General features: G+C 46.1%; 1 protein-coding gene across 1 annotated transcript in view; it reads right to left on the bottom strand.

Annotated features, from left to right (window-relative positions):
• GLG1 (golgi glycoprotein 1) overlaps positions 1–15,673 on the bottom strand; it is a 403,904-nt gene that overhangs the window by 215,092 nt on the left and 173,139 nt on the right. The window contains exon 10 of the mRNA XM_033941148.1: positions 14,095–14,196. Within this exon, the coding sequence (XP_033797039.1) occupies positions 14,095–14,196 (102 nt within the window). The remainder of the gene's footprint in view (positions 1–14,094; positions 14,197–15,673) is intronic.

The following is a 15,673-nucleotide window of genomic DNA, read 5'->3' as shown; positions in this document are numbered from 1 at the left end:
AATATTAGCTGATACATGGAAAACATTGCGTTATGTAAGTAATTTAACAACTATTCCAATTCATAAATCTACAAATCAATCTATATGGCTGAACTCCAAGATTCAAATTAGTGGAAAAAGGCTCGCCTGGAAGCATTGGATGATAGCAGGAATACGTTTATTAGAAGATGTTATCTCTAATGGTAAAATGCTTGAATTTTCACAGTTGCAACATAAATATGGCCTTAATAAATCAGAAAGTTTTAGATGGTTGCAACTGAAGCATGACATTCAGGTAGGGTTCCCTGACTGGAAAAACCTTAATAATCAATATAGTATGGAATTCTTATGCTTTCAGGTGGACTTCTTGGGTCACCAGGCCGCCCAGTGGTATAAATTGCTGACTGGATTTATTGAAAAGAAACCAAACACTGGTCTGAAAGAAATTTGGAGCATTGAGATTAAGCATCAAATTACTGCATCTCAATGGCCACGAATTTGGTCTTGGAGGATGAGATGTACAGTGTCGGCATCTATGGATGAGGAGTGTGTGGCGCAATGGTTGGATCTACAGCCTCAGCACCCTGGGGTTGTGGGTTCAAACCCCACGCTGCTCCTTGTGACCCTGGGCAAGTCACTTAATCCTCCATAGCCCCAGGTACGTTAGATAGATTGTGAGCCCACCAGGACAGATAGGGAAAATGCTTGAGTACCTGATTGTAAAAACCGCTTAGATAATCTTGATAGGTGGTATATAAAATCCTAATAAACTATGAGACAAACTTGGTTTTTTCTGTTACATAGAGCATTATGGACCCCTGTTCGATTACAAAAATTGGATAGCTCTAAGTCTAATAAATGTTGGCACTATCATCTCGAAGCAGGGACTTCAGATCATTTATTATTCTATTGTCCATTTATTATGAATTTTTGGAAATCAATTTGGGACCAAATTAATTGTTTATTGGACAACCTAGTGGCATTATCATATGATACTGTGCTGTTTGGTATGGCAATGAGAGCAAAAAGTCAGTTTTCTACAAATAATAACAAATTATTACTCATAATGACTGGTGTTGCCATTCAACAAATTACGTATAATTGGAAAAACTGGAGTAGATTAAATTATAATTTCTGGTGGAATTCCTTGTGTCATGTTTATAAAATGGAGAGATTTATTGCAATACAGCGGGGATGTTTCAGGAAATTTCAAGATGTGTGGGAGCCATTAATAAAGCACAGTTACTTACCGTAACAGGTGTTATCCAGGGACAGCAGGCAGATATTCTTGACTGATGGGTGACGGCACCGACGGAGCCCCGGTACGGACAATTTTAGAGTGATTGCACTCTAAGAACTTGGAAAGTTCTAGCAGGCCGCACCGCGCACGCACGAGTGCCTTCCCGCCCGACAGAGGCGCGCGGTCCCCAGTTAGGATAAGCCAGCTAAGAAGCCAACCCGGGGAGGTGGGTGGGACGCAAGAATATCTGCCTGCTGTCCCTGGATAACACCTGTTACGGTAAGTAACTGTGCTTTATCCCAGGACAAGCAGGCAGCATATTCTTGACTGATGGGTGACCTCCAAGCTAACAAAAAGAGGGATGGAGGGAAGGTTGGCCATTAAGAAAACAAATTTTGCAAAACAGATTGCCCGAAGTGTCCATCCCGTCTGGAGAATGCATCCAGACAATAATGAGATGTAAAAGTATGAACTGAGGACCAAGTAGCAGCTTTGCAGATTTCCTCAATAGGAGTGGAACGGAGGAAAGCTACAGATGCTGCCATAGCTCGAACTTTATGGGCCATGACAGAACCTTCCAGTGATAGTCCGGTCTGAGCATAACAGAATGAAATGCACGCTGCCAGCCAATTAGACAACGTACGTTTAGAAACAGGACGCCCCAATTTATTCGGATCAAAGGATAAAAAGAGTTGGGGAGATGATCTGTGGGGCTTAGTACGCTGTAAATAGTAAGCTAGAGCCCGCTTACAGTCCAAAGTATGCAGAGCCTGTTCTCCAGAATGCGAGTGAGGTTTCGGAAAGAAGACAGGCAGAACAATGGATTGGTTGAGATGGAATTCAGAGACAACCTTAGGGAGAAACTTTGGATGTGTACGCAGAACCACCTTGTCATGATGAAAGATTGTAAAAGGTGGATCCGCAACTAGTGCATGTAGAAACATAGAAACATAGAAAGATGACGGCAGATAAGGGCCATATAGCCCATCAAGTCTGCCCACACTATTTACCCACCCTCTTAAGTCTTCTGACCCCTTAAGTATAATTGTAATTATATTGTCACTCTACTGACCCGCTCATTCAAGTCCTAGTGACCCTATCCCTTGGCATGACCCCGTAGGGATCCCACATGGTATCCCATTTGTTCTTGAAGTCTGGGATGCTGCGTGCCTCGACTACCTGCACTGGAAGCTTGTTCCAATGCTCGATCACTCTCTCCGTGAAGAAGTACTTCCTTGCGTCTCCACAAAACTTCCCTCCCCTGAGTTTGAGCGGATGTCCTCTTGTGGTCGAGGGTCCCCTGAGAAGAAAGATATCCTCTTCCACCTCGACCCGTCCCGTGATGTACTTAAATGTCTCAATCATGTCTCCCCTCTCCCTACGCTCTTCAAGAGTGTAGAGCTGCAATTTGCTCAGTCTTTCCTCGTACGGGAGACCCTTTAGCCCCGAGACCATCCTGGTGGCCATCCGCTGAACCGACTCAATTCTGAGCACATCCTTACGGTAATGTGGCCTCCAGAATTGCACACAGTACTCCAGATGAGGTCTCACCATGGCTCTGTACAATGGCATCATGACTTCAGGTTTCCTGTTGACGAAGCTTCTCTTGATACAACCTATCATCTGCCGTGCTTTAGATGAAGCCTTCTCCACTTGAGTGGCTGCTTTCATGTCAGCACTGATGATTACTCCTAAGTCTCGTTCTGCCGTAGTCCTGGTTAAAGTTTCTCCATTCAGGGTGTAAGTTCTGCACGGATTTCCGTTACCGAGATGCATGACCTTACATTTCTTGGCGTTAAAGCCCAGCTGCCACATCAAGGACCAACTTTCTAAAGTACGCAGGTCTTGCTCCATAGCATCTTGTAGATTATGGCCGTTTACTATATTGCATAGTTTGGCGTCATCAGCGAATAAGGTTACTTTGCCTTGAAGCCCTTGAGTCAGATCCCCAATGAATATGTTGAAGAGGAGTGGGCCCAGGACCGAACCCTGTGGCACTCCGCTAGTCACCTCCGACATTTTAGAGCGGGTACCGTTAACTACCACCCTCTGAAGTCTGCCATTAAGCCAATCTTTAACCCATGCAGTTAGAGTCTCTCCTAATCCCATCGATTTCATCTTGTTCAGCAGCCTGCGGTGTGGGACGCTGTCGAACGCTTTGCTGAAGTCCAGGTACACGACGTCCAAGGACTCACTGACCCTCCTGGCAGAGGTAAGAGCAATAAGGAAGAACACTTTCCAAGTGAGGAACTTGAAAGGAGTTGTAGCCAGAGGTTCATTAAGGCGGAGAGAACCACATTGAGATCCCAGACAACAGGAGGGGCCTTAAGAGGTGGTTTCACATTGAAAAGACCCCGCATAAATCTGGAAACCAAAGGATGAGTTGAGAGAAGTTTCCCATGAACTGGCTCATGAAAAGCAGCAATAGCACTGAGGTGGACTCTGATGGAAGTAGACTTGAGACCAGAGTCAGACAAAGAAAGAAGGTAATCCAACAAGGTCTCCACTGCCAGGGACGTAGGATTATGATGATAGAGTAGACACCAGGAAGAAAATCGTGTCCACTTCTGATGGTAACATTGCAGAGTGGCCGGTTTCCTGGAGGCATCCAGAATAGAACGAACGGGCTGAGACAACAGAGTATCACTTGAAGTCAGCCCGAGAGATACCAAGCTGTCAGGTGTAGAGACTGGAGGTTGGGATGCAGAAGAGTGTCCTGATGCTGCGTAAGAAGAGAAGGAAACAATGGAAGAAGAATAGGCTCCCTGGAACTGAGTTGAAGTAGAAGGGAGAACCAATGTTGCCTGGGCCACCGTGGAGCGATGAGAATCATGGTGGCTTGTTCCCTCTTGAGCTTGAACAAGGTTCGCAACATGAGAGGAAGCGCAGGGAAAGCATACAGGAACAGATTGGACCAATCCAGGAGAAATGCATCCGCTGCCAGACGGTGAGGAGAGTAGAGTCTGGAGCAGAATAGGGGCAGCTGGTGATTGTGAGGAGCTGCAAAGAGGTCTATCTGAGGAGTGCCCCACCGAGTGAAGATGAACTGTAGAGTTAAAGGATCGAGTGTCCACTCGTGAGGCTGGAGAATTCTGCTGAGTTTGTCCGCTAAGGAATTCTGTTCCCCCTGAATGTAGATAGCTTTCAGGAATAGTTGGTGATCTGTGGCCCAAGCCCAAATCTTCTGGGCTTCCTGGCACAAGAGGCGAGATCCTGTACCACCCTGTTTGTTGATGTAGTACATCGCAACTTGATTGTCTGTGCACAGCAGGAGGACTTGAGGAAAGAGAAGATGTTGGAAGGCCTTGAGGGCATAAAACATCGCTCTGAGTTCCAGGAAATTGATGTGATGTTTCATTTCCTGGGTTGTCCAAAGACCTTGAGTTTGGAACTCGTTCAAATGAGCTCCCCAGGCATAAGGGGAGGCATCGGTGGTGATGACAAGTTGATGAGGAGGTAGATGGAACAGAAGACCTCTGGAGAGATTTGAGGATATCAACCACCATTGTAGAGACTGACGAAGAGATGATGTCACAGATATGTGTCGTGAGCACGGATCCGTCGCTTGAGACCACTGGGTAGCCAGGGTCCATTGAGGAGTGCGCAGGTGAAGACGTGAGAAGGATGTGACATGAACTGTGGAGGCCATGTGACCCAAGAGTATCATCATTTGCTTGGCAGAGATGGAACTTTGCAGAAGTAGCTGCTGACATAGAGATTGAAGAGTTTGGAGACGGTTGGACGGCAGGAATGCCCTCATGAGAACTGTGTCCAGTACCGCTCCAATGAATTGAAGTCTCTGAGTGGGGATGAGATGAGATTTGGGTAGATTGATTTCGAACCCCAGAAGATGTAGAAATAGAATGGTTTGGTTGGTGGCCAGGAGTACTGTCTGAGATGAATTGGCCTTGATTAACCAATCGTCCAGGTAAGGAAACACCTGAAGGTGGTGAGAGCGTAGAAAGGCAGCCACCACAATCAGACATTTGGTGAATACTCTTGGAGAGGAGGCAAGACCGAAGGGCAGCACCTTGTATTGGTAATGACAATGATTGATCATGAAGCGGAGGTACTGTCTGGAGGCCAAATTGACCGGTATGTGAGTGTATGCCTCTTTGAGATCGAGGGAGCATAGCCAGTCGCTCTGAGTGAGAAGAGGGTAGAGAGTGGCCAGAGAAAGCATCCTGAATTTTTCTTTGACCAAGCATTTGTTGAGATCGCGAAGATCTAAAATGGGTCTGAGATCTCCTGTCTTTTTGGGGACTAGAAAGTAACGGGAGTAGAATCCCTGCCCCTTTTGATCTAGAGGAACTTCCTCTATGGCGTTCAGAAGTAGGAGGGATTGAACCTCCTGAAGAAGGAGGGAAGACTGAGGAGTGTTCAAAGCAGACTCTCTTGGCAGACTTTGTGCAGGAAGTGTCTGAAAGTTGAGAGAGTAGCCGTGGCGGATGATGTTGAGGACCCATTGATCTGATGTGATGATCTCCCAACGGCTGAGGAACAATGTAAGACGGCCACCTATAGGTTGAGGTAGGTGGGCAGTTGGTAGGTAACTGGCTATGCCCAGTCAAAAGGGCTGTGTGGATTTTTGATAAAAGAAAAAAAGGAAATACAATTTCCTAACAGATTTCGCGAGCGGGAAGGCGACAGGATAAAATCTTTTCAACAGCCGTTGAAAAGTGCGACTTCTTAGCTCCGCGGAAACTAAGAAACTGGGGACCGCGCGCCTCCGTCGGGCAGGAAGGCACTCGCGCGTGCGCGGTGCGGCCTGCTAGAACTTTCCAAGTTCTTAGAGTGCAATCACTCTAAAATTGTCCGTACCGGGGCTCCGTCGGTGCCGTCACCCATCAGTCAAGAATATGCTGCCTGCTTGTCCTGGGATAAAGTATTGTACTGATTAGATGACATTGTTTCCCTTAAATTTACAAGTTCAATGATGAGGGGGGAGGGGGGTAATTTTATTATTACATATTGTACAAGATATTTGATTATATGATACGAAAGGGTGGGAAGGCTGGGTGATAAGAGCATATTATTTTTTTTTCCCCGTGTCATTCTCTAGCTACCACCTTACCTATTCAATTGTGCCTCAAGAGCTCCAAAATGCCAGAATAGTTTCCAAAAGGTAAGCTGCATTGATACCTCTGCTAAAAATGCTAGATTCTCACTGTGTGAAATGATTGGCAGCTGAGCCCAATCAGGACAGATCAGGCACAGCATTAACAAAATAGAAGTTTAAATATTAAAAATAGATTAATTCCTTAAAAATATCAGGATGAACATTCAGATATCTAAAAAGTACTCCATCTGCTGCCCACACTGCCCTTGCATTTGCATCAAGTCTGCCATTTGTACAGAAAGGGGCTCATAATCGAAAGAGAAAAATGTCCAAAAACCGGCCTAAGTCGGCACTTGGACGATCATCAGTCAAAAACGTCCAAGTGCCGATAATAAAACTGGGTTTTAGACGTATTTATAAACAGCCTAGGCCTTCATAGTGCCGCTGAACAACCATAGCTAAACGGGGCATGTCAGGAGGAGTGTCGAGGGCGGGATTTGGGCGGGATGTGGGTAGGCTTAGACTTAGTCGTACTGCATGTATAACCAAATACAGTACAGGATCGACGGAACTTGGACATTGCGACTTAGACTATTTAAAACATGGTCTAAGTCACAAAAACCCAACTAAAGTGACCAGATAAGCACTGCAAACACATCATATAGACACCCCCCACCTGCATAAAAATATTACTCACAACTTGAAAATTGTGCCTCCAGAACATCATCACCTGGCAGCCTGGCATAAGAAAGCCTAGACGTGCTGCACAGAGGTGTCTTAAGCTGTCTTTAGGGTGGGTTAGGGACCCATGGAGAGGAGGACCCATGCCCATAAGCCCCTGTAAGCAATGCATTGATATTGAAATATGTGCACTCCCCTTTTTACTGGCATATAAGTGGCTCCTGCAGCCATAAGGGCTATTGGGGTGGTAGATAAGTGGGCCTAAGGGATTCTGGAGGTGGTTTAGGGGGCTCACCATGACCTATAAGGGAGCTGTAGTGAGATGAAGACATGGCACCCTTTTTGTGAAGTTCACAGTAGTGCCCTGTAAGGTACCCCACTATTTAGGTGCCATGTCTGGGTGTTCAGTCCATCACTTTGCAGACCCCTCCCACGTCCAACAGGACTTGTTCTAGGCGTTTTTGACTTGGACAAAAAGTTGGACGAAAATGTGGTATAAAGATGGATGATTTAGCGACTTGGACGATCAGATCGGCAGGACGTATACTTGGACGATTTTCAAAATAAAAAAAAAATTTGGACGTATTTTTCGAAAATGTGTCCTAAGCAGTGTTCCCTCTAAGCGGGCGGGTGTTGTGAGCAAACTTTTTTCACTGTGAGCTAAAAATATCGGGCGCCAGCAAGTTATGAGCCAAATAAATATGTTGCTTTCTACCACAGAACTTCCTTACGTTTGTATGGAATCTATCCCCTTTCAACTTTAGAGAGTGCCCTCTCGTTCTCCCTGCCTTAGCTACTAAGTCTATTCCCTTCAGTACCTTGAATGTTTCTATCATGTCCCCTCTCAATCTCCTCTGCTCAAGGGAGAAGAGGCCCAGTTTCTCTAATCTTTCGCTGTACGGCAACTCCTCCAGCCCCTTAACCATTTTAGTTGCTCTTCTCTGGATCCTTTCGAGTAGTACCGTGTCCTTCTTAAAGTACCAGTGCTGGACGCAGTACTCCAGGTGAGGGCGTACCATGGCCCGGTACAGCAGCATGATAACCTTCTCTGTCTCTCAGTCCAGCATCTGCCCCTTCCATTCACTGTCTGTCTTTCCCTGCCATCTCTCCTCCTGCCCCCCCCCCCACCCCCCAATTTGGTCTAGCATCCATCATCTTCCTTCTGTTCCCCTCATGGTCTGGCATCTCTATCCTTCCCTCCCCCCTGTGGTTTTTAGCATATCTCTCTTCTCATTTCCTCCACTCAGATCTGATCATTCTCTGCTCTCTCTTCCCTTTTCTTCTCTGGTCTTCCTTCTCTATTTTCTGCCTCCATCTAAATTAAATTCTTTCTTACTATTTAGTCCCGTTTCCCTCTTTTCACTGTGTCTACACACAGCTTGTCACCCCTTTCCCTCACCCCTCCATTATCTTACTATTTTCTTCCCCCTTTATTTATCTCCTCCTTCCATCCAGTATGTGTTCTTTCCCCACTTCCATTCAGCATCTGCTCTCCCTTCTCAACTGACATCCATCTGCCTTCTGCTCTCTCTCCCTTCTTCTCACTTCCATCATCTGTCCCCTTCTCTCTCTCTCTCATCTCCTCCATTCCATCATCTGCCCCTTCTCTCTCTCTCTCTCTCTCCCCCCCCCCCAACTTCCATCATCTGCCCCCCTTCCCCTCACCTTTGTGGGTCACTTTCTTTCCCCTGAGGGTGGCTCATGTCACAGGGGAAGCTTTGGCCGAGCAGAACCGCTTGATTGACAGTGGAACTTACTTGATTGATGTCGATGCCTGTTGCCGTTTGAAGGAAAAAAAAAAAGGTGGAAAAAAGGAACCTGTAAAGGCGAGAGGAAGGGAAACCTCCAGGACAGCTGCTTTTTGCCCTCCTTCAGCGGCCCAAGAGTTCAGACCAGCAGCGGCAGCTCTGTATGCTTTTAACTTCGGCACAGAGCTGCCCCTAATCAATAGTTTAGCGCGGTTTCATGAGGCAGCCTCGGGGCCTTTGATAGCCGGCCCGCTTCGATGATGCGATGTGGGCCGGCCTAGCAAAGGCCCCGAGGCTGCCTTATGAAACCGCGCTAAACTATTGATTAGGGGCAGCTCTGTGCCGAAGTTAAAAGCATACACAGCTGCCGCTGCTGGTCTGGAGGTGCGGAGACAAGGCAGGAGGCAAACGCGGTGGAAGGCAGGAGTCCCAGGAGTCCCGGCACAGCGACTGCAACAGGAAGTTGCAAGTCAGCTGACGCCGGCCTTTCGTTGCGGCGGGGACCGAATCCTTCGCGGACCGGCAAGATTTTGTTTGCGGACCGGCGGTTGAAGAACTGTGCTCTACACTGTGTGCGCTGTGACGAGAAACTTCTGCGCTGCGAGGTAATATTTTGTGCGTCAGCGCACCCCAGCGCAGCTTAGCGGGAACACTGGTCCTAAGCTGTTTTTTTACTTTGGACAACTTGCAACTTAGACGGAAACTGGCTTAGATGTTCCTTTCGATTATGCTCCTCCACTTCTTTAACATCACCACCAATAATTTTTTTTATCATCATGTTCCTTAGAATAATAATTTTGATAAACATATGAAATAAGACCTATTTGAATAAATAAAATTTCCCGCAAATGCTGTCCTATGCAAACTACATCAAAACACTACACAGAAAACACAATTAGAAGCCAATAAGACCAATAAAAAAGGAAAGCATAAAGTTGTTGGATACATCAATGAATCTGGAGATATTTCAGTTTCTTGGAACAGATGTAGAGCTGGAACCAAAGTCTACAGCCAAGGATGGAGTTGCAGTCTTCATGGGAGAAATGTATCGAGCCATCAAGAAGAGAAGGAACTGCACTCCACCAGCAAAGCTAGAGGTGTGGGCTAATGCCAGAGGGCTGCACATCCCAGAGACCAGACTGTGCAAAGAGCCTGTGCCACTGAAGCTGAGAATGGCCCCCGGAGGAGGAAATCATATATAAAAACCAAGTTACCCTCTGCACTGGTGGGGGAGCCAACCACCGACCAGAAGACAGCGATGCAAGCACAATGGGCAGGAAATACTTTTAAACCCAATTGGAGAAAATTTTTTTCACTCAGAGAATAGTTAAGCTCTGGAACGCATTGCCAGAAGTTGTGGTAAGAACGGATAGTATAGCTGGTTTTAATAAAGGTTTGGACAATTTTCTGGAGGAAAAGTCCATAGTCTGTTATTGAGAAAGACATGGGGGAAGCCACTGCTTGCCTTAGATCGGTAGCATGGAATAATGCTACTCCTTGGATTTGGGCCAGGTACTAGTGACCTGGATTGGCCACTGTGAGAATGGGCTACTGGGTTTGATGGACCATTGGTCTGACCCAGAAAAGCTATTCTTATTTTCTATGTACAATGTCTTTCTTCTTTTTTCTTTTTTTTTTGGGGGGAGGGGTGGGGGGGGTCGGAAGTTTAAGTATAAGAGAGCTCCCACTGATCCACAAAATGATCCACTCAAGGAGGTGAGAACTGGTAAAAAGGTTACACAAAAGTGTACCACTACAGAATATTGTCACAACCTGCGCTTTGGCCGAGCGGTTTTAGGTAGCCAGGCAGTGACACAGGACTTGGCGTGAGCCCCTTTGAAGTAGGGCAACCTTTCACATAGGATACCCCTAGGTTACCACCTAGGCTAAATGGTGTGTGTTCTTTCACAGAAACTCCAGTAGTCTGAATGGTTTTAATGCAAATTGTAGACTTTATTAGGCCACTGGCCTCGGCAGCCCCAAGTAACCCCGGTTCCACCGGTGGCATGAACTTTATACACAAAACAAGCACTCTTCAAATCAAACATAACTTGCTCTGGGCTTCATCAAAATAAATCATAGTTTTTAACAGTCCTCTTCACCAGAGTCTCATAACTGAAAAGTTCAACTGCAATCAACCTCTAAAGTTCTTTCAGCTTTAATGTAGTACAGCTGGTAATATCAAGCTGGAAAATACTCCATAAACTGGGACTGTATTTACCCAGCAATCATAAAGCAGTCCTTAGCCAGCGTTTGGGTTAAACTTTAACGGCAGGTAGCACTCATTGCCTCTCATTGGTTGCTATAGTGATCAATTAACAGTTGCAAGCCTGCACGGAGGTTTGGTAACCTGAAACCAGGGAAAAACCAGGCTGTCTTTCTGCACAGCATTTGGCTTAGTTACGTGCAGGTTTGTATAGGCAAAACATATAAGCTCTTGTGCTCTATCCAGTCCTAGCACTTATGCAATCTCCATTTGCTCAGGATGTGTTTCACACGGAGCATAGCTTTCTTCAATTACCATAGGCTCAGGCACACAGTATTGTAAAGGAGAGTTCCCAACCTGTTCCTCCTTCATGTCTCAATCAGACTCAGCAAGTGGCACTGGCTGCTTCCAGGTCAGTTCAGCCTCATGCTGGGTTTCGTGCCCCTGCACTGCTCCTGTCCCGAGGGCTCTGCTGGGTCCTTCCTGCACCATCCCTGCTGCTCCCCTTAGCTCACTACAGAGCCTCGGTTTAAGCTGTGGGAAGAAACCACTCCCCTTTAGCTGCAGGGGGGAGTTTTCTTCCCTCTGCCTGAATTGTTTTCTCCAGGCACCCTGCTGCTTTGCTTTCTGCCTGACAGGATCTGGGTAGTAGCAAGGCAGAACTTTCCTGCCTGGCTTTAGGACAGTATCAGGGAAGTCACAGCTTTTCTATTCCACTTCCATTTCCTTACTGTCTACAGGATAGTCAGCTGACCTACAACCCCGGCCCCTGACTTGGTCAGCAAATTTGCATCGGGGTTTGTAAATCCTTCCCTATCTCTTTGTGACAAGCCTCGGGGATGCAGGATTGTCACAATATGACAAGGCAACAATGGCAAACTACATTTGAATTCCAGTAGAAAAGGCCAGAAATGGAGCACTTTGTCGAAGACAAGCAAAGGGGGGGGTTCAACCAAGAGTAGCAGCTACAAAGAGAGACCAGAGGAGTTGCAAGAGGAGCCTTCAGAGACCCTGGGCACCAAACCCTGCCAAAGCCTGGTTCTCCAGCACATCCCCCCACACAGGAACTGCCACGCCACATTGAGGCCCATTGTTAGGATTCCCAGACTCACTGTCACTTGGCACTCCTCACTAAGCCTGCTGTCCCAGTGCAAAACTGGTCACCTGGAGTCCCCACATAGAACCATGGCGCAGGAAAGCCAGTGAGCACACCAGTATTGGATCACTTCAGGATCCATGAAACAGATAGGCGGTAATCACCGTGGGAGAAACCAAGACTCACCACTGGTGCTGAACAGCCCTGCACAGAGTCCTTCTCCCATGCAGATGCAGCACTGGTGTCAAAATAGCAAGGCTTATCCTGACAGCCTACTCTGCCTGCTCTGCTCATCTTCCACTTAAGTCTTTTTTTTGGTAGTGCTCTTCAAAAAATGAAAGGCTGCTCTTGAAGGGGCTTTTCCTTTTTTTAATCCTCCTGAAGACATTATTCTTATTTCCTTTGTGTTTTGGTTTCTTGGGTTTTTCCCCCCCCAATATGAGGGAGAGGAGGAGAATGGCAGTAGCAGGGATGGCGGGGAGGGCAGGGACCTGGCACTGCAAGGTGTAACCCACAGTAGGAATCCTAAAAACCTAAACCCCCAAGCTCAACTGAGTTAAAAAATCTAAAACAGGAGCTGAGCAACCGATGAAGCCAGGAGCCTGTGCAATACCATCTATCTGTCTGCTGGAGATAGAGAATATTACCTTGCCAAACAGCTTATCATCCTATATGAGAATTCAGTTTGATTCTCTACCTCAACGGTCATGACCCACTCATCTCCAGATTTATCTGCTGCTGATGACAAAAAAAAAAAGTATCATCAGGCATAAAGAAGTCAATGGCCAGTGTTCCCCAAAGATGGAATATAATTTGTAGGATGTGTCTATCCAGAAACAATTTTTGTGGATCTAAAAATAAAGCTATCTGCCACAATACGTTGAACTCCAGGATTATAAATCATTTTTTTAAAATATTTGTTTTCATAGTGCCCACTTTCAGATTTTAAGGTTCTCTGCAAAGGGTACACATGCCATTTATTCTCTTGCAAGAACGATTGCATGGATTATATGATGCACCTATTTGTCTATGCGTGGGTGGGGATTATAAGGATATCTGCTGTAGCAAAAAGATGACCTACATTAGTGGCCAAAATTGTGGAAACAGTGAATTTTTTGAAAAGGCAGAACTTTATTCAACTGTTGCTCCAGTTATTTGGTTAATCTTGCAACCTATGATATTTATAAACCTACTTTGATTGTTAATATTTGTGATGTTTCTTATAGTGATAGTGAAAATTAATAAGAAATTTATTAGTACACTTCCCCTCTAAATTTGCGGGGGTTAGGGGCAGAGCCAACTTGCAAATATGGACTTGACTAATGAGAGAGTCAGGTCTCTATTGCAAAACATTACAGCATTCATCCTAGCCCGATTTCTCAGATTTACAAATAAAAAAGCAAGCCATATTGAAATACTGGCAAAACAACAGCAATCCTACCAGAAAATGGAAAAGAATTGGGAAGGCTGAAGACGTTGAACAGGCAAGTTTAGATGTATATGAAGGAAAAGAAATACAAAGCACTAAGAAATTAGGTAACTGCTTTCGAGGGTGGCAGTTGCAAAGCTTTCCAAGACTCTCCAGAATCCACAGATAATGAAACTAAAAATAGGACCAGAGGCATTCCATACAACCAAAGCTTGCCTTAAAGAGGCTCTTCCAAGCTTTTCCAGACAACTCTTGAGAAATGCATTGTACCAGTGCATGCGCCACACCATATGACCCTTGTAAGACATCTCCTCAGATAAAAATAATCTTCCAGCAGTCATGTGAAACTCATCTATTTACAATATTGAATTAAATAAAGACCACTTCATAATCAATTTCAATCATCAAAAAGCTCCGATCACACACTGAATTCTCTCCTGCTGCCCAGTTTTATCAGAACAAAAGGAGGGAAGAATAAAAACTTGTTTAGCTCTAGAAACTATTTGCAAATGCACCACTTGCAGTTTTCCGTGCCTGGTAAAGATTTGATTAGCTATATTTTACAGAAATCATATTTAACTCACTATATTTAAAATATTTGAGCTGTCATGTATGCAAAAAGTGAGGTGCAAAAAGAGGACATTTCTAATACTCACTTCCAGTCACGAGAGATAAAATATTGTAGTTCCAGCAGTCTGTGCTCACAATCCTCCACCATTTTCTCAGTGTACAGATGTTCCATCAGGCAAGACAAGATCCTAATTAAAGACAAATAATTATTTACTTAATAATTGACACAGTAAATGGGGTATGTACTGAATATACAGCTTAGAAAAAGTATCCTCTCCATCTGCTACAAAAAAACTTATTAAGTGACACCAGGAAACTATGGGAGCATAATGATCTTCATAGGAAGCTGTAGGTAATTGCCAGGAATGATCATTTTAATAGTGTAATCCAGTGTTTTTCAACCGCTGTTCCGCGGCACACTAGTGTGCCGCGAGATGTTGCCTGGTGTGCCGTATGGTCAGGGCCGCCATCAGGGCAGTACCACAAGTCTAGGGAGAGGGGCGGTCCGCCCCACATGGACAGGAGAGAGCTGGATGGGGGACCCGCGGAGTTCAATACATCTCGAGCCGCGAGGCTCGTCTTCTGTTCCTGCCTGCCCTGCAGCTAACATATAGCCGATCGCAAGCGTTCCCCGATGTCAGCGCTGACGTCGGAGGGAGGGCTTAAGCAAAGCCTGCCCTCCGACGTCAGCGCTGACGTCGGAGAATACTTCCGTTCGGCTATTTGTGCGCGGCAGGGCAGGCAGAAAGCAGAAGACAAGCCTCGCGGCTTGAGCTTTGTTTTGCTGAGAAAGTTGCAAAGATGGGCTGGGAGGCAAACACGGAACACAAAAGGGGGGAGGGAGTGCGTTTTGGACACAAGGCATGAACTTGGGAGAGAGGAAGGGAGGGAAAGAGATGCTAAGGTGGGGGAGGGAATGGGTTTTTGGACACAGAAGAAATGGACTTGGGAGAGAGGAAGGGAGGGAAAGAGATGCTGAGGTGGGGGAGGGAATGCGTTTTTGGACACAGAAGAAATGGACTTGGGAGAGAGGAAGGGAGGGAAAGAGATGCTGAGGTGGGGGAGGGAATGCGTTTTTGGACACAGAAGAAATGGACTTGGGAGAGAGGAAGGGAGGGAAAGAGATGCTGAGGTGGGGGAGGGAATGTGTTTTTGGACACAGAAGAAATGGACTTGGGAGAGAGGAAGGGAGGGAAAGAGATGCTGAGGTGGGGGAGGGAATGCGTTTTTGGACACAGAAGAAATGGACTTGGGAGAGAGGAAGGGAGGGAAAGAGATGCTGAGGTGGGGGAGGGAATGAGTGTTTGGACACAGAAGGCATGGACTTTGGAGAGAGGAAGGGAGGGAAAGAGATGGTTGTGTACACGGGGAATAGAAGAAAGGAGAATTTTTGGTCATAGGGAGGGAGTGAGGTACAGATAGTGGCATACCAGGGGGGGGGCGGTCTGCCCCACCCCGGGTTTACGTCCCAAGGGGGTGCACAGCTGGCCACCCTCCAGTGTTGTCTCTAGGCCGGCAAACTGCGGCTCTTTAGCCACTTGAGTGCCACCGCCGCCAACGGTGTTGTTGGCGGTGGCAGCATTATAAAATACTTTCTTTGTGTTTATTTGATTCCTATTCAAGAGAATTACTTTATATATAGTCAATATAGGCACAGAGTTAAAT

This window comes from Geotrypetes seraphini, chromosome 4 (assembly GCF_902459505.1).
Source record: "Geotrypetes seraphini chromosome 4, aGeoSer1.1, whole genome shotgun sequence".
Taxonomy (NCBI): Eukaryota; Metazoa; Chordata; class Amphibia; order Gymnophiona; family Dermophiidae; genus Geotrypetes; species Geotrypetes seraphini.
The sequence above is the reverse complement of the archived record's forward strand: the minus strand, read 5'-3'. Positions and strand labels throughout refer to the sequence as shown.